General features: G+C 40.6%; 1 protein-coding gene across 2 annotated transcripts; it reads right to left on the bottom strand.

Moving 5' to 3' along the window:
• Positions 1-3967: 3967 nt before the first annotated feature.
• On the bottom strand, positions 3968-20647 carry LOC148299707 (uncharacterized). 2 transcript variants are annotated; one of them, XM_088275779.1, is made up of 7 exons: positions 20269-20647; positions 16780-17583; positions 14008-14280; positions 10720-11179; positions 7856-8466; positions 6444-6557; positions 3968-4521 (listed from the first exon to the last, which is right to left on the bottom strand). In XM_088275779.1, the coding sequence occupies exons 2-7, from the start codon at positions 17512-17514 to the stop codon at positions 4288-4290; spliced, it is 2427 nt and encodes an 808-aa protein (XP_088131905.1). In that variant the 5' UTR covers positions 17515-17583; positions 20269-20647; the 3' UTR covers positions 3968-4287. The 2 variants fall into 2 exon arrangements, with proteins under 2 accessions (XP_088131905.1, XP_088131906.1); XM_088275780.1 differs by having other exon boundaries at positions 4151-4521; positions 20532-20618.
• Positions 20648-27175: the final 6528 nt, after the last annotated feature.

Raw genomic sequence — 27175 nt, 5'->3', positions numbered from 1 at the left:
TACTCGCATTTCACTCATATTTGGTCACGTAATTAGTGAATTTTGTTACCAAATATCACTCTCACCCACTAATTACGCTAACAAATATAGATTTCACTAATATTACTCGCATTTCACTCATATTAGGTCACGTAATTAGTGAATTTCATGACCAAATATCCACTAATGACCCGGGAGTTGGCGGGAGAGAGCTATGGCTATGGCTATTACCATTCACTATCAATTTTATCGCAATTAGTGAAATATTACAATACTATAATGGACAATGTTGGCTGCCTTGCCATAGGTCACCATACCTTGGCCTGTTATAGCCATCTTTGCAGGGGCTATCCGGATGTATAAAATACTTAAAATTGAATATAATACCTCCCAAATCCAGTATACATGCAAATATATATATATATATATATATATATATATATATATATATATATATATATATATATATATATATATATATATATATATATATATATGCTCTTTGTAAAAGAAGTCTCTAATAAAATCATTTTAAAAAATTAAATCACTTTGCAATGTTCCATCTGTTTACGTGACCAAATATGACTTTCACCCACTAATTACGTGACTAAATATCACTTTCACCCACTAATTACGTGAACAAATGACTGTCGCCCACTAATTATGTCACCAAATATGACTTTTACCCACTAATTACATGACCAAATATGACAAATTGTCACAATATTAATAACAATAAAATACAGCTTAGTAGACTCAAAAATAGTGTGTTTGATTTAACAATTAATACATAAACCAAATATGACCTTCACCCACTAATTACGTGACCAAATATGACCTTCACCCACTAATTACGTGACCAAATATGATATTCACCCACTTATTACGTGACCAAATATGACTATCACCCACTAATTATGTGACCAATTATCTTTTTCGCCAGGCAATAAGGAAGAAAGGGATTTTTTTTTCAAATTATCACTTTCATCCACTAGTTATATTTCTTCGTCCCCTATCGGCGTACCCAGATGGTGCTTAGGACACTGCACCGGAAAGACATGCTGTGTGATTACATACAGACAGAGCCATCAGTTGTTCAGTTGAGATTTCTGGAATTAGGAGTGGAAAATGAAGAAATAAAGGCGACAGGAGAAGGACATTACTGCTACACGGAAAAGGAAATGGAGGATGAATACCGGTAATGGTTAAGGCACTCAGGGTTGCATACCCGTATTCAAGTGTATCGGTTTTGCACTGCTAATTTGCACCAATTTGACTAAATATGTAACAGATAATTACAATATACATCGTCATGTAAGTAAGTGGGTGAAAGTCATATGTGGTCACGTAATTAATGGGTGAGAGCGATATTTGTTCACGTAATAAGTGGGTGAAAGTCATCGAGATTTGGCCATGTAATTAGTGGGTGAAAGTCATCGATATTTGGTCACGTTATCAGTGGGTGAAAGCCATATTTGGTCACGTAATCAGTGGGTGAGAGCCATATTTGGTCACGTAATAAGTGGGTGAAAGTCATCGAGATTTGGTCATGTAATTAGTGGGTGAAAGTCATTGATATTTTGTCACGTTATCAGTGGGTGAAAGCCATATTTGGTCACGTTATCAGTGGGTGAAAGCCATATTTGGTCACGTAATAAGTGGGTGAAAGTCATCGAGATTTGGTCATGTAATTAGTGGGTGAAAGTCATCGATATTTGGTCACGTTATCAGTGGGTGAAAGCCATATTTGGTCACGTAATCAGTGGGTGAGAGCCATATTTGGTCACGTAATAAGTGGGTGAAAGTCATCGAGATTTGGTCATGTAATTAGTGGGTGAAAGTCATTGATATTTTGTCACGTTATCAGTGGGTGAAAGCCATATTTGGTCACGTAATCAGTGGGTGAAAGCCATATTTGGTCACGTAATAAGTGGGTGAAAGCGATATTTGATCGAATTGACCACCGAAAAGTCACCAAGCATTTCGATATAATTTTTTTATAATGGAATTTGAATGAGAAAAGTACAATCATAAAAATTTAAAAAAAAATAATAATACTATGTTACATGTTGAATTATATAAAACAAGATGGCGTCTGTTAAATTATCCCCGCTCTAGAACTCACATACGATATCCCAAAATTCTCAATGTTCTCATAAAAAACGTGTTGCGTTCAAAGTAGGGTTCATCCTGTTATTGACATCTCATCAAAGATGAAGAAGAATATGGAAGCCTGGGCATTTACGGTGCTGACGACCGTCGTAGGCTGGTTTAAAGTGATCACTTTACACACGTGTAACATTCACCAATTATTTCAACTATTGACGACCACACCACTCAAATTCTTGGAAGTTCTATATATGAAGTTCTAGTGATTCAAGAACAATGTTTCAAAATTGGTTCATATATATAGAACTTCCAAGAATTTGAGTAGTGTGGTTGTCGATAATGGGTAGAATTGGTGAATGTTACACGTGTGTACTTCACTTAAACCAGCCTATGACGGTTGTCAGCCCCGTAAATGCCAAGACTCTATAATCTTCTTCATCTCTGATGAGATGTCAAAAAATAATGTGAAAAAAAACTCTTATAATAGGAGATAATCCAGACTTGTGAACAAGTATTTGGACACACTCAAAATGTTGTGGATGCAAATTCAACTACATTTTTTTGCCTGCGCCCGTGATTGACCCGCAACTATCTCGAAACGACGCCATCACGCACACCCGATTCAAATAAAACGGTCGAGGGTTTGTATTTGGGCAAGTTTCGACATTGATCCCTTCTGTGCACCTCCTCATACAACACAGCAAGGTCTATAACGCGAATATTCTAAAATCCATCTGGGCACATATTTACATACGTAAAAGGCCTCAAAAAATGACATTTGTAAAAAGAGGGCATTCTTCAAATAGTGTAAAATGAGGACATTTTTCAAAATTTAAAATGACATTACAAAAAGATTATTTATACAAAATATACAAAAGAACATTTGTAGAATGAGGACACTTGTAAAATGAGAACATTTGTAAAATGAGGACATTTGTAAAATGGGAACATTTGTAAAATGAGAACATTTGTAGAATGAGAACATTCACAAAAATATGTCACGGTGATACAGTGAATATTATCAATTCGAATGTGCTTGTTTCAGTATATTCATCGGTGAACAAATTGAATCGTCTAAGAAAATCTCTTTTATTGAGTTGGTGCCAGTTAGTCCTGTAAATGACGACACTCATTTCATGAGAATATTATAAATTCATTACATGTATATTTGAATCCGTCCGTCGCGAGCTATTGTGGTATGACGCAGTGCCCTATGCACCACCGGCAGACCTAAAAATGTGTAAAACCCGTCCTGCGAGCGTCGCTTTCCCACTTTTAGGAGGGCCCGTGAGATGGGATGATTTTGTAGAATCTTCTATCAGGAATTCGGTCCTGAAAAATGGGTCCATTCCCGTAAATTAGGTCAAGAACCGACCCTTTTTATACCAAGATGTGTGTTACAGGTGTCTCGATAGAGACGAAGCATCTGTCTCGTATACGGGGGGAGTGTGCGAGTCTGAGCGTCCCGGGGCTCGGGTGATCACTAGACGCGCTCCGCAACGTTCACCATTCCCGCATTTTGGGTGCATTTATACTTCAGAATTGGAAAGAATTCTCACCTGTGGACGCAATTTTCCCAACAGATGGCAGATACTACCGAGGTACGATTGTCGTAACGTTGCATATATACAACGTTCAAAATTCAATGCAATTCAGATGTAAAATTACAGGCAGAATGGTGGACGTTGCGCAAAAATGTGAGTGATCACGTCAGGCGGCCAGCGCCTGGAACCCTGAGACTTAACTAGCTAACTAGCCATCACACCGCTCTCGTAGTCGTACAGGAGAAAGTGACCAACTAACAAAACGTAAAACGTTCAGGAGGGCCATTTAAGTCACTTTTACTCGGCAAGAAAATAAACATCAATGCAGTTAGTCATTTTTACCAAGTCAATATATTATACTTCCAAGTTTAAAATCCTTTGGGATATTTTCAGGGCAATATTAAGCTAGTAAGATATCAAATAGTCAATGATCACGTTTTTATAAAAAATGAACTCGGTCACTTTCTCCTGTATGACTACGATATATAACATAACCGTTATGTATCTAGATCATTAATCCTCCTCCATTGCTTTTCCATTGAGCTCCTTCACTTATGCACTTTAATTTGATAATAACTTTTGACCGATTCGGCACTGTGATGGGGCGTTGAGAGAAGCGGTTTGCAGGGCCGCCCCGGGGAGTGCGGCGGGGGCACTACGCGGCGGCGTCGGCCGTGGCGCTCGAGGGGCCCGCGGCGGGCGCGGCGGGCGTGGACGACAAGGATGGCGCGGCTGGCGCGGCGGACGCGGCGGGCGCGGCGGGCGCGCCGGGGCCGTGGTCGCGCAGCACGTGGAAGTGCAGGCGCGTGGCGTCGGCCCACTTGGAGCCGCAGATGGCGCATGTGACCACCGCCACGGCGGGTCGCCTCATGCGCGGCGCGCGCGGCTGCTGCAAGGCAAACCAAACAAGGTTAAATCTATTATTTTTTATCATACCCATTTTTTTTTATCTATGAATATTTTTTTAATAGTTTTATAACATAAATGTGGAATTGTTTAATTGGCTTTTTTTTAAACTAACTAACTAACCATCACGCCGCTTTAGGCAGAGAGAATAGAGCGCCACACCACTCTGTCCTTGCAAACATTCTTCGCCTCTTCCACATTCATGCATCTCCTCATACATACCCGCCGATTGTTACGACTCCTAACCTGACCACTTTCAAGTATTTGGCATACCTGATCGTGTCATGTTTTTCTCGGTCTTCCTCTGCTCTTTTTTCCACTTACATTCGCCTCATAAAATTGTTTTACCGTTCTTTCCTCACTCATTCGTTCTACATGTCCAAACCATCTCAACACACCTTTCTTAATTTTATCGATAATGCATTCCTCAGATTTGCATTCCTTCCTTATTTCACTATTCGCACATCTATCATACATCGTTTTGTCGCATATTCTTCTGAGAGATCGCATTTCGAGTGCATTCAGTCTACTTTCATCCTTCTTTTGCCAACTCCATGTTTCACTTCCATACATAATAATAATAATAATAAAATTCTTATCCGCACCCCAATGGCGCATAGGGCACTGCGTCATATAAACGCAGTGTTATCTTGATCGTTTACACATGAAGGAAAGGTGATCAGCCCTCCGCTCCGGGTGCCAGTCCAGGGTAATATTGAATAAATATGACAGTGAAAAAATCACTTATATTTATTTCACCCCCCTTGGGAATCGAACCCGGGACGTCCGGAACGGTAGCCGAGCGTGCTGACCATTACACTACGGAGGCGCACATAATAAGCATGCAAGGTAAATAATAAATGCAATCCCCATCAACAAAAAAAAATTCATTGTTTCCGCATTCCCTTTGCGGTAAGACACTTGGCGTTTCTACTACTACTACTAATACTACCATCACGCCGTTTTCCGCAGGGGTAGGCAGAGAGGATGGAACGCCACACTCTTCTGTCCTGACATACACTCCTCGCCTCCCTCACATCCATACATCTAGTCACACGTGCCCTCCGATTACGCAGACTTTTGACACCGCCAGATTTTAGGTTCTGATTGATCTGATCGCGCCAAGTCTTATTAGGTCGTCCCCGTTCTGTTCTCCCGCTCACATTCGTCACATATATTTTCTTAGTCATTCTCTCGTTATCCGTTTGCTCCACGTGTCCATACCACCGTAGCAAAACTCTTCCTAATCTTTTCAATTATTCCTCGTTCAGCCTTACACTCCTTACTGTGTTTTGAGTTTGGACTGCCGTATTGATTGCGTTTCTTGGAACGATCAGCGTGCCGAGAAACGCAAGTCGAAAAGACATGCGTTTCTTATTTATTTATTATATTTTTATTTTATTTATTTGGAATTTTTACAGCCACTGCAAAACAATATACAGCAACAATTAACAAATCTACGGCCAATTAAAAAAATCCACTCATAATACTATTCTTACGAAAGTTACGTTGGTTGGGGTGAGTGTGTGTGTGTGTGTGTGAGTGTGTGCGTGTGTGTGTGCGTGTGTGTGTGCGTGTGTGTGTGTGTGCGTGTGTGAGTGAGTGTGTCTTATTCTAAGACTATTGCCTGATACGCTTCTTAGAGTCTTCATTTCTGACACTCTCTAAGCGCTTTTTTGTGCCAACAGTGTCAGCTCTACATTCGTTCCCATAAGTATTTTGAAGTGTGTTAATTTCAAAATAAATTCAAACCGGGAATTGTTAGCGTCATAATCAATCGCTTCGATTACTAAATTTAATAAACTTGAGTGATAGGGGAGAGTTATTTGCAACATTTTGCATGTGTCCAAATACCAAAAAAAAAATTAAAAAAAAGGGCCACATATATGCGGTCACCGCGCTCACCATGTGCGGGAAGGCCAGGGCCTGCACGCCGGGCGCCTGCAGCCGCTGCGCGGGGCTCGCCCGCGGGTTGAACCTCGGCCGGTAGTTGTAGACGTAGTTGGGCCGCGAAGACGCCTGCAACCACACAAGGTCACGCCTGTAGTCGCCGGGGGGATCAGGTAGGGAGGCCACGGGGAAGGGATAGGAGTCCGAGGAGGATATAATGAACAGTTGGGGTACTAAGGACGAAGAATAATGACTGAGCATATCGCTCACTCCTTTCAAGAACGTCATAAATAAAAAAAACTTGATTTTTCAGAACGTTTTTAAAGTTTAAAATTATAATACAATGTATTAAAAATAAATATCAAGTTACTTATTGAACTTTTTACTGTGCGTCAGATCTTTTTAAGTAAAACCTGAAGGTATTTTCTCCATTTGAAAAATATTTAGTATATTTAAAAAAATAATTAAACAATACCTTTTCTTCAAAACGCAAAAACAACACTTTCTGCCCTGTAGCGGGTAAATATTAAGTTAAAAATATGCCGCTTTTGCTGGGATTTTTTGGGCATTTTCTGGGCATTCCGAAAACACGCACAACTGAATATTAACGATTTTTGATTTATGACGTTCTTCTTGAAAGGAGTGAGCGATATGTATATCAGAGATATTAAAAGTTGACTTCAAGCTGCTTCTTTGTGAATAAGGATTTAGAATCGGATCCGTGATAGTTCATAAGGAACGCTCACCAGGCTCTCCAGAATCAGCAGACCGTGGTACTATACATGATCAAACTAGCAAAGGGGACATTGGTGCCATAAACCAAGCTAGGACGCAAAATGCCCAACCCTCTTCTAGTGGAACGGAAGGCCTGCTGAGGACCGTCGGCAGTCCGCCTTCTCCTGAGGAGTGCAACGTGGTTTCCTCCCAGCAATGATCATTTGCTGACAAGTCCCTGACTGGCCCACACTAGATTATCCCTCCTGTTCCCAACACAGATTCAAATAAAAACTAATCAAATTAGTTAGATGAAGCAAAAATCCAATTGTTGCGTAATATATCCAAAATTAAACAAGGTTTATTGGATTTGAATTCTACATTTATTTATGTATATGTTAATACGTGATGCGTTTCGTCGTATTAAGACATTATCAGACACTCTCAATCATTATCAAAGTGTTTGATAATGTCTTTATAAGACGAAACGCGTCATGTATTAAAATATACATGAATAAATGTAGAATTCAACCAAATAAACCTTGTTTAATTTTGGATATATCACCCGACAATTCAATATGGAATTCTACCAACTGTCTGCGGTTACAATAAATATCAAAAATCCACTTAATGATCTATAAACTTTGAACATAATAAGCTAAGGTAAGACGGAAGGTCGGGAGGTACGCGTGGAAGTGCAGGAAGGCGAGTACCTTGATGAGCTTGGCGGGCGGCTGCCACTCCTGCGGGCGCAGCATGTCGGGCACGTGCAGCGTCAGGCAGCGCTCCACGTGCTTGACGTAGCGGCCGCGCGTGCCGCTCTCGAAGGGGCACTCGGGGCACTGGTGCAGCGCGGGCGGGCGCACGAAGCGCGCCGCCACGCCGTGCGCCGCCTGCACGTGCTGCAGCATGCCCTGCGCGCCGGGCGCCTCGAAGGCGCAGAAGTTGCAGCGGAGCACCGCGCCGCGGGCGTGCGGGACCTCCAGGTGGTGGGCCATGACGAGCGCGCTCTCGGAGCAGAAGGCGCAGAACTGGCAGCGCGCGCCGTTCCCCTGCCGCGGGCGCCGGTGCAGGCGCAGCAGGTCGGCGTGCACGCGCTCCTGCACCAGGCCGAGGCCCATGTCCACGAGGAAGGAGCCCAGCGCGGAGGCGAAGTAGCCGCCCGCGGGGCCGGGCGCCGGCGTCCCCGCGGCCGCGGGCTGCACCTCGCGCAGGATGTCGGCGCGCTCCTTGTGGAGGGGCTGCTCCTCCTCGGACTCGGAGCTGGAGGACTCCTGCTCGTCCCAGGACTCGTCGTTCTCCTCGGCTTTTCGCCTTCTGCGCCCTGCGCACACAAAAACTTCATTTTATTCATTATATCATTTTCTGTGATGCATTTTGTCTTATCAAGACATTATCTTCCTCTTCCTCTTATTATAGGCCTTGCGACCTGTTTTTAAGAGGGATTAGCCTCCTGGGACGTCGATTCCCAGCTGTCGACCCATCTATTTGGTTGTCTGCCCGAGAGCCGTCTACCATGGGGTCGGCCGTACAGTGCGATGTAGGGGAGTCTGGATGGTTCCATTCTCCTCAAACGCGCATACCATTGTCTCCTTCGTTGCCTTCCCCACCTAACGACATCTTCCATCTCGCATATTTCGAGATCGCAATATGCGAGATCGAAGACATTATCAACCCTGGAATTTTATATTAGATATTTATATGGTGGTGTGTCCCAATTTCAACATAATTTGTGTTGGACTTGAGCCTTGATCTTTCCCTTTTTCCCTCTTCCCCCCTCTTCCAGGAATTCACAACTAATGACACATCGCCCACTCCTTTCAAGAACGTCATAAATCAAAAAACTTGATTTTTCAGGAGAACGTTTTTAAAGTTTAAAAATATAATACAATGTATTAAAAATAAATATCAAGCCACTTATTGAACTTTTTACTGTGCAACACATCTTTTTAGGTGACCCCTGAAGGTTTTTTCTCCATTTGAAAAATATTTAGTATATTTCAAAAAATAATTTAACAATACCTTTTATTCAAAATGCAAAAACAACACTTTCTGCCCTGTAGCGGGTAAATATTAAGTTAAAAATATGCCGCTTTTGCTGGGATATAGTACATTTTCTGGGCGTTCCGAAAACACGCACAACTGAAAATTGTCGATTTTTGATTTATGACGTTCTTGAAAGGAGTGAGCGATATGCGAAATTTTGGCAATGGAATGTTACGATCACCTACTTATTTTGTTTTCTCATTTTCGTAAACATATTTATGAAACTGTAAAACTTTTTAAAATACTTAATAGTATGATTGATAGTTCCGAGTTGAACAGGCAGATGATTTCATATATTCGGGTAGTATGTTTTCTAGGGATGGAAAGATTGATAAAGACATAGAAAGGAGAGTGAATGCTGGGAACAGAGTGAATGGTGCACTGAAATCAGTTTTCGCAAATAAAAATCTATCAGCGGAAGCTAAACTGGCAGTACACAATGGAGTTCTGGTTCCAACCCTTATGTGTGGAAGCGAAGCGTGGAGTTGGCAAAAGAAGGATGAAAGCGGACTGAATGCAGTCGAAATGCGATCCCTTATATAAATGTGTGGCAAAACGATGTTTGATAGATGTTCGAATGATGAAATAAGGAAAGAATGTAAGGCTGAGATAAGAATTATCGATAAAATTAAGAAAGGTGTGTTGAGATGGTTTGGACATGTGGAGCGTATGAGTGAAGAAAGAACGGTTAAACATATTTATGAGGCGAATGTAGTTGGAAAAAGAAGCAGAGGACGACCGAGGAAAACTTGGCTCAATCAGGTATGTCAATTACTTGAAAGCGGTCAGGAGTCGTAATAATCGTCGGGTATGTATGAGGAGATGCATGAATGTAGAAGAGGCAAAGAATGTTTGCAAAGACAGAGTGGTGTGGCGTTCGATTCTCTTTGCCTACCCCTGCGGGGAAGCGGCGTGATGGTTAGTTATTTTTTTTTTTTTTAGTTCCGAGTTACTATCACTCATCAATTTTAAAATTTCCTTCATTTTAATGACCTGAGGACGGAATGATTTTCCGAAACCGGCAGTCGCGAATAAGTGTTTATAAAAGTGGTATTACACAAAGTGAAGGATGAATGATAAGGAGAATGTTTTATTACCATACCACAAAGTCATCGATGCTTTTAATATACAAAATATATTTTCAATCTATCCAGGGGGGGGTGAGCGCCCATGCTTTCATGTAGAATAACAACGATATAAAAGTGGGAAGAATGTTTGCAAAGACAGAGTGGTGTGGCGTTCTAACCTCTCCGCCTACCCCTGCGGGGAAGCGGCGTGATGGTTAGCTAGTTAGTCAATTATAATGTCTACCAGTTTCCAAGCTAACCAACAATATAAAAGTGGGCAAAAGTGGGAAGAATGTTTGCAAAGACATAGTGGTGTAGCGTTCTATTCTCTCTGCCTACCCCTGCGGGGAAGCGGCGTGAAGGTTAGTTAGTTAGTTAATTATAATGTCTACCGGTTTCCAAGCTAACCGCTTCTTTATCAAGACTGTGATTAATACTAAAATTAATAGTTTAAAAGTGGGCACCTTTTTTTTTCGGTTCCGCGCCGTTATCCGCTGCGGGCTCCGCGCCGGCGGGCGCGGCGGGCGCGGCCGGCGGCTCCGGGGGCTCGGGGGGCTGCAGCCGCGCGCGCTCGGCCTCCTCGCGCCGCGCGCGCTCCACCTGCTCGCCCAGCTGGTCCACGAACTCGCGCAGCGAGGCCAGAGGCTTCTTCACGAAGAGCAGCGGCGCCAGGAAGGAGGGCGCCTCGATGAGGCTCTGCCCGCTCGTCATGGCCGCGAACATGCTGCCCGCGGGGAAGGGCGGGGGCTTGGCGGGCTTGGGCGGGGGCTTGGGCCGCGAGGAGGTCACGCTGACCCCGCGCAGGGCCATGGAGGTCAGCACGGCGCTGTCGATGACCCCGTTGGGCTTGCCCGCGGCCGCCTTGCTCATGAGGGACTGCGCCGCCACCACTTTGATCTGAGGCGTGATCGGACTCACGGGGACCTTTTTTAAAACAAATCAATTTATTCAATAATTAATATTGCAGTCGTGCAGGAGAAAGTGACCGACTACCAAAACGTGACCGACTATCTAACCGGTCAACTGCCAAGAGCGTCTTAAGACGCATAATTTTCTGAATGGAGCGCCGCTCATACAAAAATTACGTCATAAGACGCGCCATTTTAAATGGGCTTTTAGTAAAGAAAATCGATTATTTAAAATGTACAAATATATTGAACGCATAGTGACATCTATTGAGAATATCTTTGCATACTTAGAATTGAAACAGAATTTGTTTTTACCACTTTAAACGTAAATTAAAGAGAGCTTTGTCGTCGGAACAACTGATGGCGCTCAGGTTGTCCAATAATCCCCGAGTTGCCGTCACTGCCGAATCTGATGACAGTGATTTTAGTGTCGATTCTGATGATTTTTATATTTTAAAATCAAAGTGTGTGTGTGTGTGTGTATACTTTTAATATTAAACTAACAGAAACAATTATTTTCGACATATAATTTAGTTTTCATATTTTCTATGACAAATTTTGTGACAAGCCTGCACCATGAACAATTAATTTTATGATAATGGATATGATAATGGAGTGGACTGCACGACTGGCGCGCTAGTCATTTATTTGGCAAGTTTTATAAATAAACGTTAACCTTTAACCCGCGTTAACTTTGTTCCTGAGAGACGCCCGTGCGCTGCGGTATTTTGCCGTTTTTTTAAATGATTACTTTTATCATGTATTTAGTTAAGAAACAATTTATTTTCCTAAACAAAAACGTTCAATGGGATTCATTGTGCCTTTTAGGTACTCTATAATACACGTGTGTCACATTATTCTTGAAATATATCGTAATATAAACAAATTAGATCGTAACATAAATAAATCAAAGCACGCATCGTGTGTCACTCTTACCCACTGGCGATGCGTAGCGTCGAGAGTGAGACAGATATAGGGCATGATTATGGCGCGGACTAATTACCGACCGCAAGAAAAATCAGGGATCTGTTCTTTTATTTATCCTTGCGATGTTACAAATTATTAGTCAGATATTTCAACAGATGTCATAAGGCCGAGGATTGACGTATTATTTTATCCAAAGTTCCACACCATGAAAAAATCCCTCCAAGTTGAACTGTGGTTGGAAACTTGGAGCAATGTAAAAACACAAACGCTTATGTCAGCCGCGTAGGGGGCATGTTTTGTTAAAACACATACGGTTATGCGAGCCGCGTGGATCCGGTTACTACACTTTTAATAACAATATGTTTAGAAGGTTTTGTTTTTGTGGTAAAATTCGCGGCGTGCTGGGCATTGCCATACATGTACCTGCCGGCAGTCACTTTTGCTTGGCAACAAAATAAACATCAATGCAGTAAGTCATTTTTATCAAGTCAATATATTATACTTCCAAGTTTAAAATCCTTATTTTCAGGGCAATATTAAGCTAGTAAGATATCAAATAGTCAATGATCACGTTTTTGTAAAACAATGCACTTGGTCACTTTCTCCTGTATGACTACGATATATACCTTTTTTTTTTCTTTGAATATAATAAAATAAAACCCTTATCCGCACCCCGATGGTGCATAGGGCACTGCTTCATATAAACGCAGTGTTATCTCGATCGTTTACACAAGAAGGAAAGGTGATCAGCCCTCCGCTTCAGGTACCAGTCCAGGGTAGTATTGAATAAATATTATAGTGAAAAAATCACTTGTATTTATTTGACCCCCCCTGGGATTCGAACCCGGGACCTCCAGAACGGTAGCCGAGCGTGGTGACCATTACACTACGGAGGCGGACATTCTTTTAATATAGTAACATTTTTTTTACAATTTATATTTTTCTATATTTTTTTTACATTTTTAGGTAATATATCCAAAATTAAACATGGTTACTGGATTGAATTCTACTTTTATTTACATATATCGCCACTCCTTTCAACAACATCATATTTCAAAAACCTTGATTTTTCAGGAGAACGTTTTTAAAGTTTAAAAATATAATACAATGTATTAAAAATAAATATCAAGCCGCTTATTGAACTTTTTACTGTGCAACAGATCTTTTTGGGTAAAACCTGAAGGTTTTTTTTTCCATTTAAAAAATATTTAGTAATTTCAAAATAATAATTAAACAATACCTTTTCTTCAAAATGCAAAAACAACACTCTCTGCCCTGTAGTGGGTAAATATTAAGTTAAAAATATGCCGCTTTCGCTGGGATATAGTACATTTTCTGGGCATTCTGAAAACATGCACAACTGAAAATTGTCAATTTTTGATATACGGCGTTGTTGAGTGAGCGATATACGATAATATGTGACGCGTTTAGTCTTGTTAAGACATTATCACACACGTGTTCCATACCAGAGCTAAAATTACTAAATTTATCAAGATAAAACTGCGTTTATATGATGCAGTGCCCTATGCACCATCGGGTGCGGATGAGGGTAAAAATAAAAAAAAATTATAACATTATCACACACGTTTTCCATACCAGAGCTGAAATTACTTAATTTATCAAGATAACACTGCGTTTATATGATGCAGTGCCCTATGCACCATCGGGTGCGGATGAGGGTAAAAATAAAAAAAAATTATAACATTATCACACACGTTTTCCATACCAGAGCTGAAATTACAAAATTTATCAAGATAACAGTTTGTTTATTTGATGCAGTGCCCTATGCACCATCGGGTGCGGATGAGGGTAAAAAAATATATTATAACATACATGTTTTATTATAACATATTATAAATTATAACATATTTTGCATTTAAATGCAAAAGATTTTTTTTTTAAAAAGATATCAAATACCTTCTTCCTCTTGACGTCGCGCTCCGAGTCGGAGGAGTCCTCCTCCACTTCCTCGTCCTCCTTGGTGTCCAGGATGTAGCTCTTCCGCTTGGTGTTCCGCAGGCTCCGGCGCAGGCCGCCGCCGTCGGGGCTCTCTGCCTCCACGCCGTTCTCCCTGGCTTCCTTGCCCTTCCTCTCGCGCTCCTTCTTCGGGGTCTTTTCCTTCTTGGGCTGGCCCTTGACCTCCACGATCATGCAGTCGTCGTCGCTCTCCAGGTCGATCATGTTGGCTTCCTGGAACCGGACAAAAAATGAAAAAAAATACAACATTTTGAGTGTGTCCAAATACTTGTTCACAAATCTGGATTATCTCCAATTACAGGAGTTAATTTTTTTATTATTTTTTGACATCTCAACATAGATGCGTATATATATAACCCTTTTCCGCACCCAATGGTGCATAGGGCACTGCATCGAATTGACGCAGTGTAATCTTTAACATTACTCATTTGAAGGCGAGGTGATCACTCTTGCGCTTCAGGAACCAGTCCAGGGTAATATTAAATAAATATTACAGTGTAAAATCACTAATATTTATTTTCACCCCCCCCCCTGGGAATCGAACTCGGGACCTCCAGAGCCGTAGCCGAGCGTGCTGACCATTACACTACGGAGGCGGACAGATATATTTTTTGAAACATACTAAATATTTTTCAAATGGAGAAAAAACCTAACATAATATTTACCCGCTACAGGGCAGAAAGTGTTGTTTTTGCATTTTGAAGAAAGGGTATAGTTTAATTGTTTTCTTAAATAAACTAAATATTTTTGAAATGGAGAAAATACCTTCAGGTTTTACCTAAAAAGATCTGTTGCACAGTAAAAAGTTCAATAAGTGGCTTGATATTTATTTTTAATAAATTGTATTATATTTTTCAACTTTAAAAACGTTCTCCTGAAAATCAAGTTTTTTGATTTATGACGTTCTTGAAAGGAGTGAGCGATATAACCGGTGCAGGTTTTTAGCATCGTAAGGGAAGGGTTATATAGTGTTTACTTGATAATGTTTTTGGACATCTCATCAAAGATGAAGAAGAATATGGAAGTCTGGGCGTTTACGGGGCTAACGACCGTCTTAGGCTGGTTTAAGTGATCACTTTATACACGTGTAACATTCACCAATTCTACCCATTATTGACAACCACACTACTCAAATTCTCGGAAGTTCTTTATATATGAACCAATTTAGAAACCTTGTTCTTGAATCACTAGGACTTCACTAGAGACATCTATTGGTGAGATGTAAAGAAGCTTTTTACTAAGCAGAAACTCTCATATTAGTATGTGAGGTCCGAATCCTGGATTACAATCACATACATGAGAAACGCTAGAAATGCCAAAAAAAAAAAAATTTAAATATATATATATTTATATATATATATATACATATATATATATATACATACATATATATATATATATAAATATATATATATATATATATATATATATTATATATATATATATATATATATATATATATATATATATATATATATATATATATATATATATATATATATATATATATACACACAGAAAAAAATAATGAAAATGAATATAACACGGATGTATTAATTGTGGCATATTTTTTGTATACACATGTATTGTACACGCTTTTTATGACACTTATGCAGTATAAGCTTCTTTACATCTCACCAATAGATGTCTCTAGTAAAGTTCTAGTAATTCAAGAACAACGTTTAAAAATTGGTTCATGTATATAGAACTTCCAAGATATTTGAGTAGTGTGGTTGTCAATCAGAGGTAGAATAGGTGAATGTACCTACACGTGTGTAAAGTGATCACTTAAACCAGCCAATGCCGGTCGTCAGCCCCGTAAACGCCCAGGCTTCCATATTCTTCTTCATCTTTGATGAGATGTCAAAAAATAATATGAAAATAACTCCTGTAATTGGAGATAATCCAGATCTGTGAACAAGTATTTGGACACACTCATTGGGATATAGTACATTTTCTGGGCATTCCGAAAACACGCACTACTGAAAATTGTCGAATTTTGATTTATGACGTCCTTGATGTATTTTGTCCGCCTCCGTAGTGTAATGGTCAGCACGCTCGGCTACCGTACCGGAGGTCCCGGGTTCGATTCCCAGGGAGGGTCGAATAAATATAAGTGATTTTTTCACTGTAATATTTATTCAATATCACCCTGGACTGGTACCTGAAGCGGAGGGCTGATCACCTTTCCTTCATGTATAAACGATCAAGATAACACTGATTTTATATGATGCAGTGCCCTATGCACCATTGGGGTTGCGGATAAGGGTTTGAATGAAAAAATGAAAAAATTATGTATTTTCTACACCATATGAAAATGTGGTTTAAAAATGTGAATCTTCCTAAATGTTGCTTGTATTGAAAATAGTCCAAGTTGAAAGGTAACAATTTTTTTAATATTACCAGAGCTAATATTACAACCCCCCCCCCCCCGGGATTCGAACCCGGGACCTCCAGCCGAACGGTAGCAGAGAGTGCTGACCATTGCACTGCGGAGGCGGATAACATAAACACTGCGTTTATGTGATTCAGTGCCCTATGCATCATCGGGTGCGGACAAGGGTTTGAGAATGCACTAATACTGACTGCGACCTGCAACTAAATGTACTTTGCGTCGGGCTGTGGCCCCCCGGTAAGTGTCGCGGACTCTCGAGGCAGAGTTTCTAGGTTCGAACCCACTCTACTAATGTGTTTATTTCAAATTATACGCACATTGCTACCGTTGGCAGCCGCAGTCATCTTTTCATCCTCAGAATCGCTGTTGATGGCCACGGGACTGTTGGCACCCCCTAGAATGTGGACGGGACTGCTTCCCAGAATCTGCGCGGGACTTACGGGCCGGCCTACGATCTCCATGGAGCTAACGACGTGGCTTTTGGGGCTCCGCGGAGGGCTGGGAGACCGGCTCTTGGCTTGGCTGGACGGCGGGGAGTGGGCAGGGCTGGCGGACCGATCATTCCTGACTTCGTGGCTGTCGGATTGATCATTCCTGACTTCCGGGCTGGCTGATCGATCATTCCTTTCCTCAAGACTTGCGGATTGGTTATTCCTATCTTCCGGGCTGGCAGATTGATTATTACTATCCTCCAAGCTGGCTGATTGATCGTTCCTGTCTCCCGGACTAGCTAATTGATCATTCCTGTCTCCCGGGCTGGCTGATTGATCATTCCTGTCTTCCGGGCTGTTGGATCGATCATTCCTTCCCTCCGGGCTTCCGTTGACGGCCGCGTGATTGGCCGGGCTGGAGTTGTGGTCTTCCGTGGTGGCGAGCGGGTCCATGTCTCTGTCGTTGTGCTCCGCGTCGAAGCAGTCGCTGAACCAGTTCATCTCCTCCACGCGGGCCTCGGCCGGCTTGAAGCGACGGCCTTCCGAGTCGTTGTCGCTGGGCTCCGAGTCCCTGTCGGAGAAGTGAGCCGGCTCCGCGTCCTCACTCGAAGCGCCGTTCATGTTAGCCGAGTAGTTTTCTTATGCCTCGAAGTAACGGGAGTCGCTGATGACTTCAAAAATCCCTTACATCTGAAAAAAAATCAAAATAAACAAATTATTTACTATAATTAAAATGTAACTTTGTTTTAAAATCACTATAAATATTTTTAATTATAACTTAATGCGATCTCTCAGAAGAATGTGCGACAAAACGATGTATGATAGATGTGCGAATAGTGAAATAAGGAAGGAATGCAAAGCCGAGACAAGCATTATGGATAAAATTAAGAATGGTGCGTTGAGATGGTTTGGACATGTGGAACGAATGAGTGAGGAAAGAACGGTAAAACAAATTTATGAGGCGAATTTAATTGGAAAAGGGAGCAGAGGAAGACCGAAAAAATCTTGGCACGATCAAGTATGCCAAATACTTGAAAGTGGTCAGGTAAGGAGTCGAAACAATCGGCGGGTATGTATGAGGAGATGCATGAACGTGGAAGAGGCGAAGAATGTTTGCAAGAGAAATGTTGACAGAGTGGTGTGGCGTTCTATTCTCTCTGCCTACCCCTGCGAGGAAGCGGCGTGATGGTTAGTTTTACATAGTCAATTATAATGTCTACCTGTTTCTAAGCTAACCGCTTCTTTATCAAGACTAGTAATCAAGAGTAATAGGTATTATATTACAAGGCGGCGTGGAAGGTAAACGCAGCGCAGGAAGAAGGCGTATATCCTGGCTCCGCTGCAGCACTGGGGCGCTGCTCAGAGCGGCTGCAGACTGACACGATGATTGCCAACCTTCAGCGTGGAGTACTCGGGCCGTTGTATGAGGGGAGAGAAATAGCGAGTAATAGGTATTATATTACAAGGCGGCGTGGAAGGTAAACGCGGCGTAGGAAGAAGGCGTATATCCTGGCTCCGCTGCAGCACTGGGGCGCTGCTCAGAGCGGCTGCAGACTGACACGATGATTGCCAACCTTCAGCGTGGAGTACTCGGGCCGTTGTATGAGGGGAGAGAAATAGCGAGTAATAGGTATTATATTACAAGGCGGCGTGGAAGGTAAACGCGGCGTAGGAAGAAGGCGTATATCCTGGCTCCGCTGCAGCACTGGGGCGCTGCTCAGAGCGGCTGCAGACTGACACGATGATTGCCAACCTTCAGCGTGGAGTACTCGGGCCGTTGTATGAGGGGAGAGAAATAGCGAGTAATAGGTATTATATTACAAGGCGGCGTGGAAGGTAAACGCAGCGTAGGAAGAAGGCGTATATCCTGGCTCCGCTGCAGCACTGGGGCGCTGCTCAGAGCGGCTGCAGACTGACACGATGATTGCCAACCTTCAGCGTGGAGTACTCGGGCCGTTGTATGAGGGGAGAGAAATAGCGAGTAATAGGTATTATATTACAAGGCGGCGTGGAAGGTAAACGCAGCGTAGGAAGAAGGCGTATATCCTGGCTCCGCTGCAGCACTGGGGCGCTGCTCAGAGCGGCTGCAGACTGACACGATGATTGCCAACCTTCAGCGTGGAGTACTCGGGCCGTTGTATGAGGGGAGAGAAATAGCGAGTAATAGGTATTATATTACAAGGCGGCGTGGAAGGTAAACGCAGCGTAGGAAGAAGGCGTATATCCTGGCTCCGCTGCAGCACTGGGGCGCTGCTCAGAGCGGCTGCAGACTGACACGATGATTGCCAACCTTCAGCGTGGAGTACTCGGGCCGTTGTATGAGGGGAGAGAAATAGCGAGTAATAGGTATTATATTACAAGGCGGCGTGGAAGGTAAACGCAGCGTAGGAAGAAGGCGTATATCCTGGCTCCGCTGCAGCACTGGGGCGCTGCTCAGAGCGGCTGCAGACTGACACGATGATTGCCAACCTTCAGCGTGGAGTACTCGGGCCGTTGTATGAGGGGAGAGAAATAGCGAGTAATAGGTATTATATTACAAGGCGGCGTGGAAGGTAAACGCAGCGTAGGAAGAAGGCGTATATCCTGGCTCCGCTGCAGCACTGGGGCGCTGCTCAGAGCGGCTGCAGACTGGCACGATGATTGCCAACCTTCAGCGTGGAGTACTCGGGCCGTTGTATGAGGGGAGAGAAATAGCGAGTAATAGGTATTATATCACAAGGCGGCGTGGAAGGTAAACGCAGCATAGTGATGATTTTGACCCTCAGGGAATTGAACCTGGGTCATCCAGCACGGTAGCTAACCACCGCACTACGAAAACGAGACATGATAATGTGTTATGGTAGACTATCCTCTGTATTTTTAGATTTTCTTAACAGGGGCGCATAGGCTACTGGACAGTAATGCGGTACAATCTCATCAGCACATTACATGGGGGCAAAATGGTCCATTTTACGCTTCAGTCGCCAGCCTAGGGTGTATTGATGATCGCAACGGCGCTCGAACCCTGGAAATTCCGTGCCCATTGCAAACACGCTAACCACTTCACTATATAAACGACCAAAAAAAAAACAATTTTAGGTTATATTTTGACCGACTATACTAGCGCAGTGGATAGCGCGTTCGACTGTCGCTAATAATGTCGGGTCAACACAAAAATAGGGTATTTTAAGATCGACATGTTACTCCCGGCTCGCGCATGAAGCGCAAGCCTGATCGGCTCGAATTCACACTACCGAGGAAAAGCATAGCGACGAATTGATCGATTTCAGTGCCTTGAGCATCATTCCAATCGAAAATATGATAAGTATAACAAAATAACATCAGGTTGAAAAATTGCAAGCGAGAATACAAAACTATGCCACACAGTTTACTAACGTTTTTCGAAGGTTTCCGAGAGAAAATTCAAGGGATCCTGTAAATATAATGGTCCACGAAGGTGTTCACTTGTTTTTCATGTAAAGTTTTACAGGAGGTCGGCGAGAATTGGCGTCGAAAAAATACTAAACAATCCGGAATTGGCAAATGTCACTAGAGTTTCGGGTCTCACATTTGTGGTGATACGAGTCCGATCGGCGCGCGGTTTGCTCGAAACGCGGCGGGAAATGGCGGAGAACGTTTTAAGTGTTCAAATAACTCACCAGCACGCGAAATAATACGACATATTGGATGTTAAAAGAGTCCTCGGGACGTTTGGCGCGCTCGTCTGTCAAACCCGTACGCGACACAGGCCGCAGAGAGCGGTGAAAGAAAGACTGGTCGCTCGGTTTGTTTTGTCTATGAATTGTCTTTGAAATAGACTCGCGGAATCTATGGACAAAATGCCGCCTACTTTCAAATTATACTTGTGTAATGTAAGGTCCTCACAAGTATAATTAGCGGGGGGGGCAGAATATGTTAATGACTTCAGCATCGATGACCTCCTCGTTATTGTAAAGAAAAGATTTTTTCACTCATGGCAGGAATATTGGGATACCTCTGCCCAAATAAAGGGTAAAAATCTATATATTTTTTTATTTTATTTTATTTATTTGGGATTTTTACAACCACTACAAAACAATAAACAACAATAATTAACAAATTTACAGCCAATTAAAAAATCCACTGATAATACTATTCTTATGAAAGTTTTGTTGGTTGGGGTGAGTGTGTGTGTGTGTGTATAGTACTCATTCTATGTCCATATATTATGTATCTCCTTTAGTAACGGAGAAACCCTGGTTCTCCCGGATAACTCTAAACAAGTTGGAGACAACATATATATGCAGAATGCGATTAAGCCACTGCTGTTGCAGTGATCACTTGTTTAGAATACATGTCCGGGATACTGCCATGTGTGAATGTCGTCTTGAAGAGGAGGGTCTAGATCACATGTTCTTTGGGTGCCCGTTGAATGACGGCTACCCGAGCTTCCTTTCAGACCTCTCCAGCATAAACGTTTCACTTCCCACCAACATTTTAACCTTATTAACCTTGTATATTAACAATCTTGTATATTAAATAATTTGTAAATATCTTAAAATAAATTGTTTAAATTTGTAAAGGTGTGTGATAACTCACTAAACAAACTAACGTTACTAATAAAACTAACCCCTCTAACAGGAATACTAACACTTGAAAGTCAAATGTAAAAAGTTTAAATAAAAAATAACTCGACACTGGCTACAACACCCAAGATGGGTGAAAAGCATTAAAAAGAAGAAGAAGTCCTCACAAAAAAATATTTATATATATTTTTATATTTACATAAATTGTATACATTTATTGAAAGAACAATTACAATCATTTACAACATTTTCAAAATGTTGTTAATAAATTATCTGGTCAAATTATAAGCTGAAATAATAAAAATGAAAATGGTATTTTCTGGCGTTTCTCATGTCGCTCACTCCTTTCAAGAACGTCATTAATCAAAAATCGTGAATTTTGAGTTGGGCATGTTTTCGGAATGCCCAGAAAATGAGATATATCCCAGCAAAAGAGGCATATTTTAAACTTAATATTTACCCGCCACAGGGCAGAAAGTGTTGTTTTTAATATTTTTCAAATGGAGAAAACACCTTCAGGTCTTACCTAAAAAGATCTGTTGCACAGTAAAAAGTTCGATGAGTGGCTTGATATTTATTTTTAATACATTGTGTATTATTTTTAAACTTTAAAAACGTTCTCCTGAAAAATCAAGTTTTTTTATTTATGACGTTCTTGAAAGGAGTGAGCGATGTGTGTGATTATAATCCAGGATTCGGACCTCACATACTAATAAAAAGAGTTTCTGCTCAGTAAAAAGCTTCTTTTCATCTCACCAATAGATATCTCTTGTGAAGTTCTAGTGATTTAAGAATAATGTTTCAAAATTGGTTCATTTATTTAGAACTTTCAAGAATTTGAGTAGTGTGGTTGTCAATAATTAAAGCATCGATATTGTTTTAATTATTGACATCGGACTAATTGGGGAAAGAGGTCCGTTGAAGCCGAAGTCCATTATAAATACAAATAATGATTTTATATAATTTATAAAGCATCATTTTCATGAAATACTACCTCAAAGGCGTCTTATTTGAATTACGATATGATATAAAGTAATAATGATAGACAAAAAACATTAAAAAGAAACTGAATAAAAATAGGTTTTAAATAAAAACAAAAAAATTGTGACGAATGAGAGCGGGAGAACAGAACGAGGACGTTTTCATTTTTTTACATTAGACCGGATTTTTTGTCCGTTATATTCAGGATTTACAGTAACATATTACAGATTCCTACATTATCGACAATACATCTTCGTTATTCTGGAAAGTTCGCTAGATGACGTCACGACAGCAATATGTAAATTAGATTTATATTATCCACTGACACTTGGTGATGGAATTGCATTTTAATATGTTATTAGATTAAAACCAATATTTTTAGCTTTTCCACTTTATTTAAAATAAAGTGGAAAAGCTAAAAATATTGGTTTTGATCTAATAATATATTAATATGATTTTTTTTTTGTTTGATGATTTCGATTTTGATGATTTCGTGTATTTGGGTAGTATGTTTTCAAGGGATGGAAAGATTGATAAAGACTTAGAAAGGAGAGTATGTGCTGGAAACAAAGTTAATGGAGCACTGAAATCAGATACAACAAATAAAAAACTTACAGCGGAAGCTAAACTGGCAGTGCACAACGGAGTCCTGGTTCCAACTCTAATGTATGGAAGTGAAAGTGAAGGATGAAAGTAGACTGAATGCAGTCGAAATGCGATCTCTCAGAAGAATGTGCGACAAAACGATGTATGATAGATGTGCGAATAGTGAAATAAGGAAGGAATGCAAAGCTGAGATAAGCATTATCAATAAAATTAAGAAAGGTGTGTTGAGATGGTTTGGACATGTAGAACGAATGAGTGAGGAAAGAACGGTAAAACAAATTTATGAGGCGAATGTTAGCGGGAAAAGAAGCAGAGGAAGACCGAGAAAAACATGGCACGATCAGGTATGCCAAATACTTGAAAGTGGTCAGGTTAGGAGTCGTAACAATCGGCGGGTATGTATGAGGAGATGCATAAACGTGGAAGAGGCGAAGAATGTTTGCAAGGACAGAGTGGTGTAGCGCTCCATTCTCTCTGCCTACCCCTGCGAGGAAGCGGCGTGATGGTTAGTTAGTTAGTTAGTTAGTTTTGTTTTTTTTTTAGGTCGGTTTTTAAACTGGCATCATTGTTTCTACAGACGTGTCGGGTTGTGGTCCCGTGGTTAGTGTCGCGGACTCTTGAGTCAGAGTTTATCGGTTCGAACCCACTCTACCACAATTTGATACCTATTTCTAATAACGAGCCGCTTAGGCTCACAGAAATAGTATGAAATGGAAATATTTTTTGTAAATAATAAAATAAAAAACAAATATTTCAAATTTTCTTTTATAAAAAGACTCAATTTCACAGTTGACAGTGGATTTGTAGTGAGTCCGCTTTTTCATTTCACCATGCATACACTGAATGACTATTATGTGCGTCGTAGGCTCGGTGAATGGGCCGAAAACAATATTCAGCTTGATCCTCTTTTTCAACGCTAAATTTTGTTCACCGATGAGGCACATTTTTGGTTAAATGGCTATGTCAATAAGCGGAATTGTCGAATTTGGAGTGGAGAAAACCCGGAAGCCTTTGTCGAGACGCCCTTAAATCCGTTAAAAGTCACTGTTTGCTGTGCTTTGTGGGCAGGCGAAATCATAGGCCCGGGTTTTTGTTTATAGGCGATGCCGGCCAGAATGCTACGGCCAATGGAGAGCGCTACAGAACCATGATTACTGACTTCTTCGTGCCTCAGTTCAATGGCATTGATGTGACAGATCTAATTTTTTTTTAAATACACACTGGGGAACTTCTAGAAAATTTGGTGATGGACTTACAGCCTTGTATTATTTAGATTGGCAGTGACAGGTATATTGAAAGCTTTTAAATGTAAATTCATAGTAAAATCGGGATACAATTTTATGTTGTTTCACATTTTCAATAAATTTCGCAACTTAGTTAAAAAAAAATTGCTTAGCAAGATCAGATCTGTCAGGAAGCCTAGATGCTTCTGTATCAGATCTGGGCATGCAGTGGGACAGCTTTCAATATATGTGACAGATCTGTGGTTTCAACAAGATGGCGCAACATGCCACACGGCGGGTGCAACCATAAATTAATTACAGGAAATATGAATTTATATACCTCTAAAAAACACCTGTAAAAGAATCAAGAACTAATTATTTTGTAGTAATTTTTTTAAGAGATCTATTTATTTATAGAATAAAAACTAACTGACTAACCATCACGCCGCTTCCCGCAGAGGTAAGCAGAGAGAACAGAACGCCACACCACTCTGTCTTTTTAAACATTCCCCTCTTCCACGTTCATGCATCTCCTCATACATACCCGCCGATTATTTGGACTCCTTACCTGAACGCTTTAGAGTATTTGGCATATCTGATCGTGCCAAATTTTTCTCGGTCTTCCTCTGCTCCTTTTTCCAACTACATTCGCCTCATAAATTTGTTTTACCGATCTTTCCTCACTCATTCGCTCCACATGTCCAAACCATCTCAACACACCTTTCTTAATTTTTTCAATAATGCTTGTCTCGGCTTTGCATTCCTTTCTTATTTCACTATTCGAACATCTATCATACATCTTTTTGTCGCACATTCTTCCGAGAGATCGCATTAAGTTGAAATAAAATATTTATTCTCATTCATTTTCAAACCCTTATCCGCACCCCAATGGTGCATAGGGCACTGCATCATACAAACGCAGTGTTATCTTGATCGTTAAAACATAAAGGAAAGGTGATCAGCCCTCCGCTTCAGGTACCAGTCCAGGGTGATATTGAATAAATATTAGAGTGAAAAAATCACTTTTATTTATTTGCCCCCCCTTGCCTTGTCAGTAGCCGAGCGTACTGACCATACACTACGGAGGCGGACGAGATTTTAAAACAATTACATTTTAATTATAATAAATAAAATGTTTATTTAGAACTATTTTTTCAGGTGTAAGGGATTTTCAATGACATCAGCGACTCCGTCACTTCAAGGTAAAAGAAAATCGCCTCATAAATTTGTTTTATCATATTCTTCTTCATCTTTGTTGAGATGTAAAAAAATATATGAAATCAATTTTAGATTGTGAAATCGCCTCTGTTTATTTTGACCCCCCTGGGAATCGACTCCGAGACAGCCGGACACGCTAACCGCTGAGCTGCGGAGGCGGAGTGTAAACATTATACAGCTTCTGAAAATTATTGTCATATTTAAGTAGAATGGAGCCTAAGCATACAGTCTGAAGAGTTTGTAATACGAAACCAAGTGCCCGCTGCGGTTGGTGGTCTCTCGCATAACTCAATAGGGCATTTAACTACCAACACGCCGCTTCCCGCAGCGGTAGGCAGAGAGAATAGAACCCTGTATTCAACTCTGTATTTGCTAACATTCTTCGCCTCATTCGCATTCATGCATCCTTATGATTATGATCACTCCTGACCTGGCAACTATCAAGCACACACACACACAAATATATATATATATATATATATATATATATATATATATATATATATATATATATATATATATATATATATATATATATATATATATATATATATATATATATATATATATATATATATATATATATATATATTTATATATATATATATATATATATATATATATATATATATATATATATATATATATATATAAAAATATATAAAAATATATATATATATATATATATATATATATATATAAAAAAAAAAAAAATATATATATATATATATATATATATATATATATATGTAAGGATGTTTTTTAGAGCTATCCAAAACAAAATTTCCTGGAATACGCAATAAATTGATGGTGGCACGTTGCGCCATCTTGTTGAACCACAGCTCTGTCACATAAATGCCATTTAACCTCAGTCATACGACACAATATGACAGGTTATTAGCTCAGCCTATGTCCGCCTCCGTAGTGTAATGGTCAGCGCGCTCGGCTACCGTTCTGGAGGTCCCGGGTTCGATTCCCAGGGGGGGTCAAATAAATTTAAGTGATTTTTTCACTGTTATATTTGTTCAATATCACCCTGGACTGGTACCGGAAGCGGAGGGCTGATCACCTTTCCTTCACTTGTTAACGATCAACATAACACTGCGTTTATATGATGCAGTGCCCTATGCACCATTGGGGTGCGGATAAGGGTTTTGAATATATATACACATATACATATATAAATATATATATATATATATATATATATATATATATATATATATATATATATATATATATATATATATATATATATATATATATATGTGTGTGTGTGTGTGTGTGTGTGTGTGTGTGTGTGTGTGTACTCTGTTTTCGCACTAAATTCAGTACATATTTCTAAATGTTATATTGTCTTTGTGTCAATATCAGAAGATATAAAATCGGTTGGCAAATTTATGACTTCATATAAAGTCGTGCAGATGATGTGTTTATCACCCCGAGGCGTCGTTAAGTGGGGCGGATTCCCAGTCGGACGATGGCCACAACGTTAACCGAATAGTCGATAATTATTGCCGACAAATTACGTTTATTCTTACATTTTATACGTCTCAACATAGATGAAGAAGAATATGGACGACAATGTACCCAACATTTTGAGTGTGTCCAAATACTTGGATAATCTCCAATCACAGGAGTTATTTTCATATTATTTTTTCACATCTCATCAAAGATGAAGAAGAATATGGAAGTCTGGGCATTTACGGG

Source organism: Brachycentrus maculatus, unplaced genomic scaffold, assembly GCF_059751285.1.
Source record: "Brachycentrus maculatus isolate JH-2025_06_01 unplaced genomic scaffold, ASM5975128v1 h1tg000987l, whole genome shotgun sequence".
Classification (NCBI taxonomy): domain Eukaryota; kingdom Metazoa; phylum Arthropoda; class Insecta; order Trichoptera; family Brachycentridae; genus Brachycentrus; species Brachycentrus maculatus.
The sequence above is the reverse complement of the archived record's forward strand: the minus strand, read 5'-3'. Positions and strand labels throughout refer to the sequence as shown.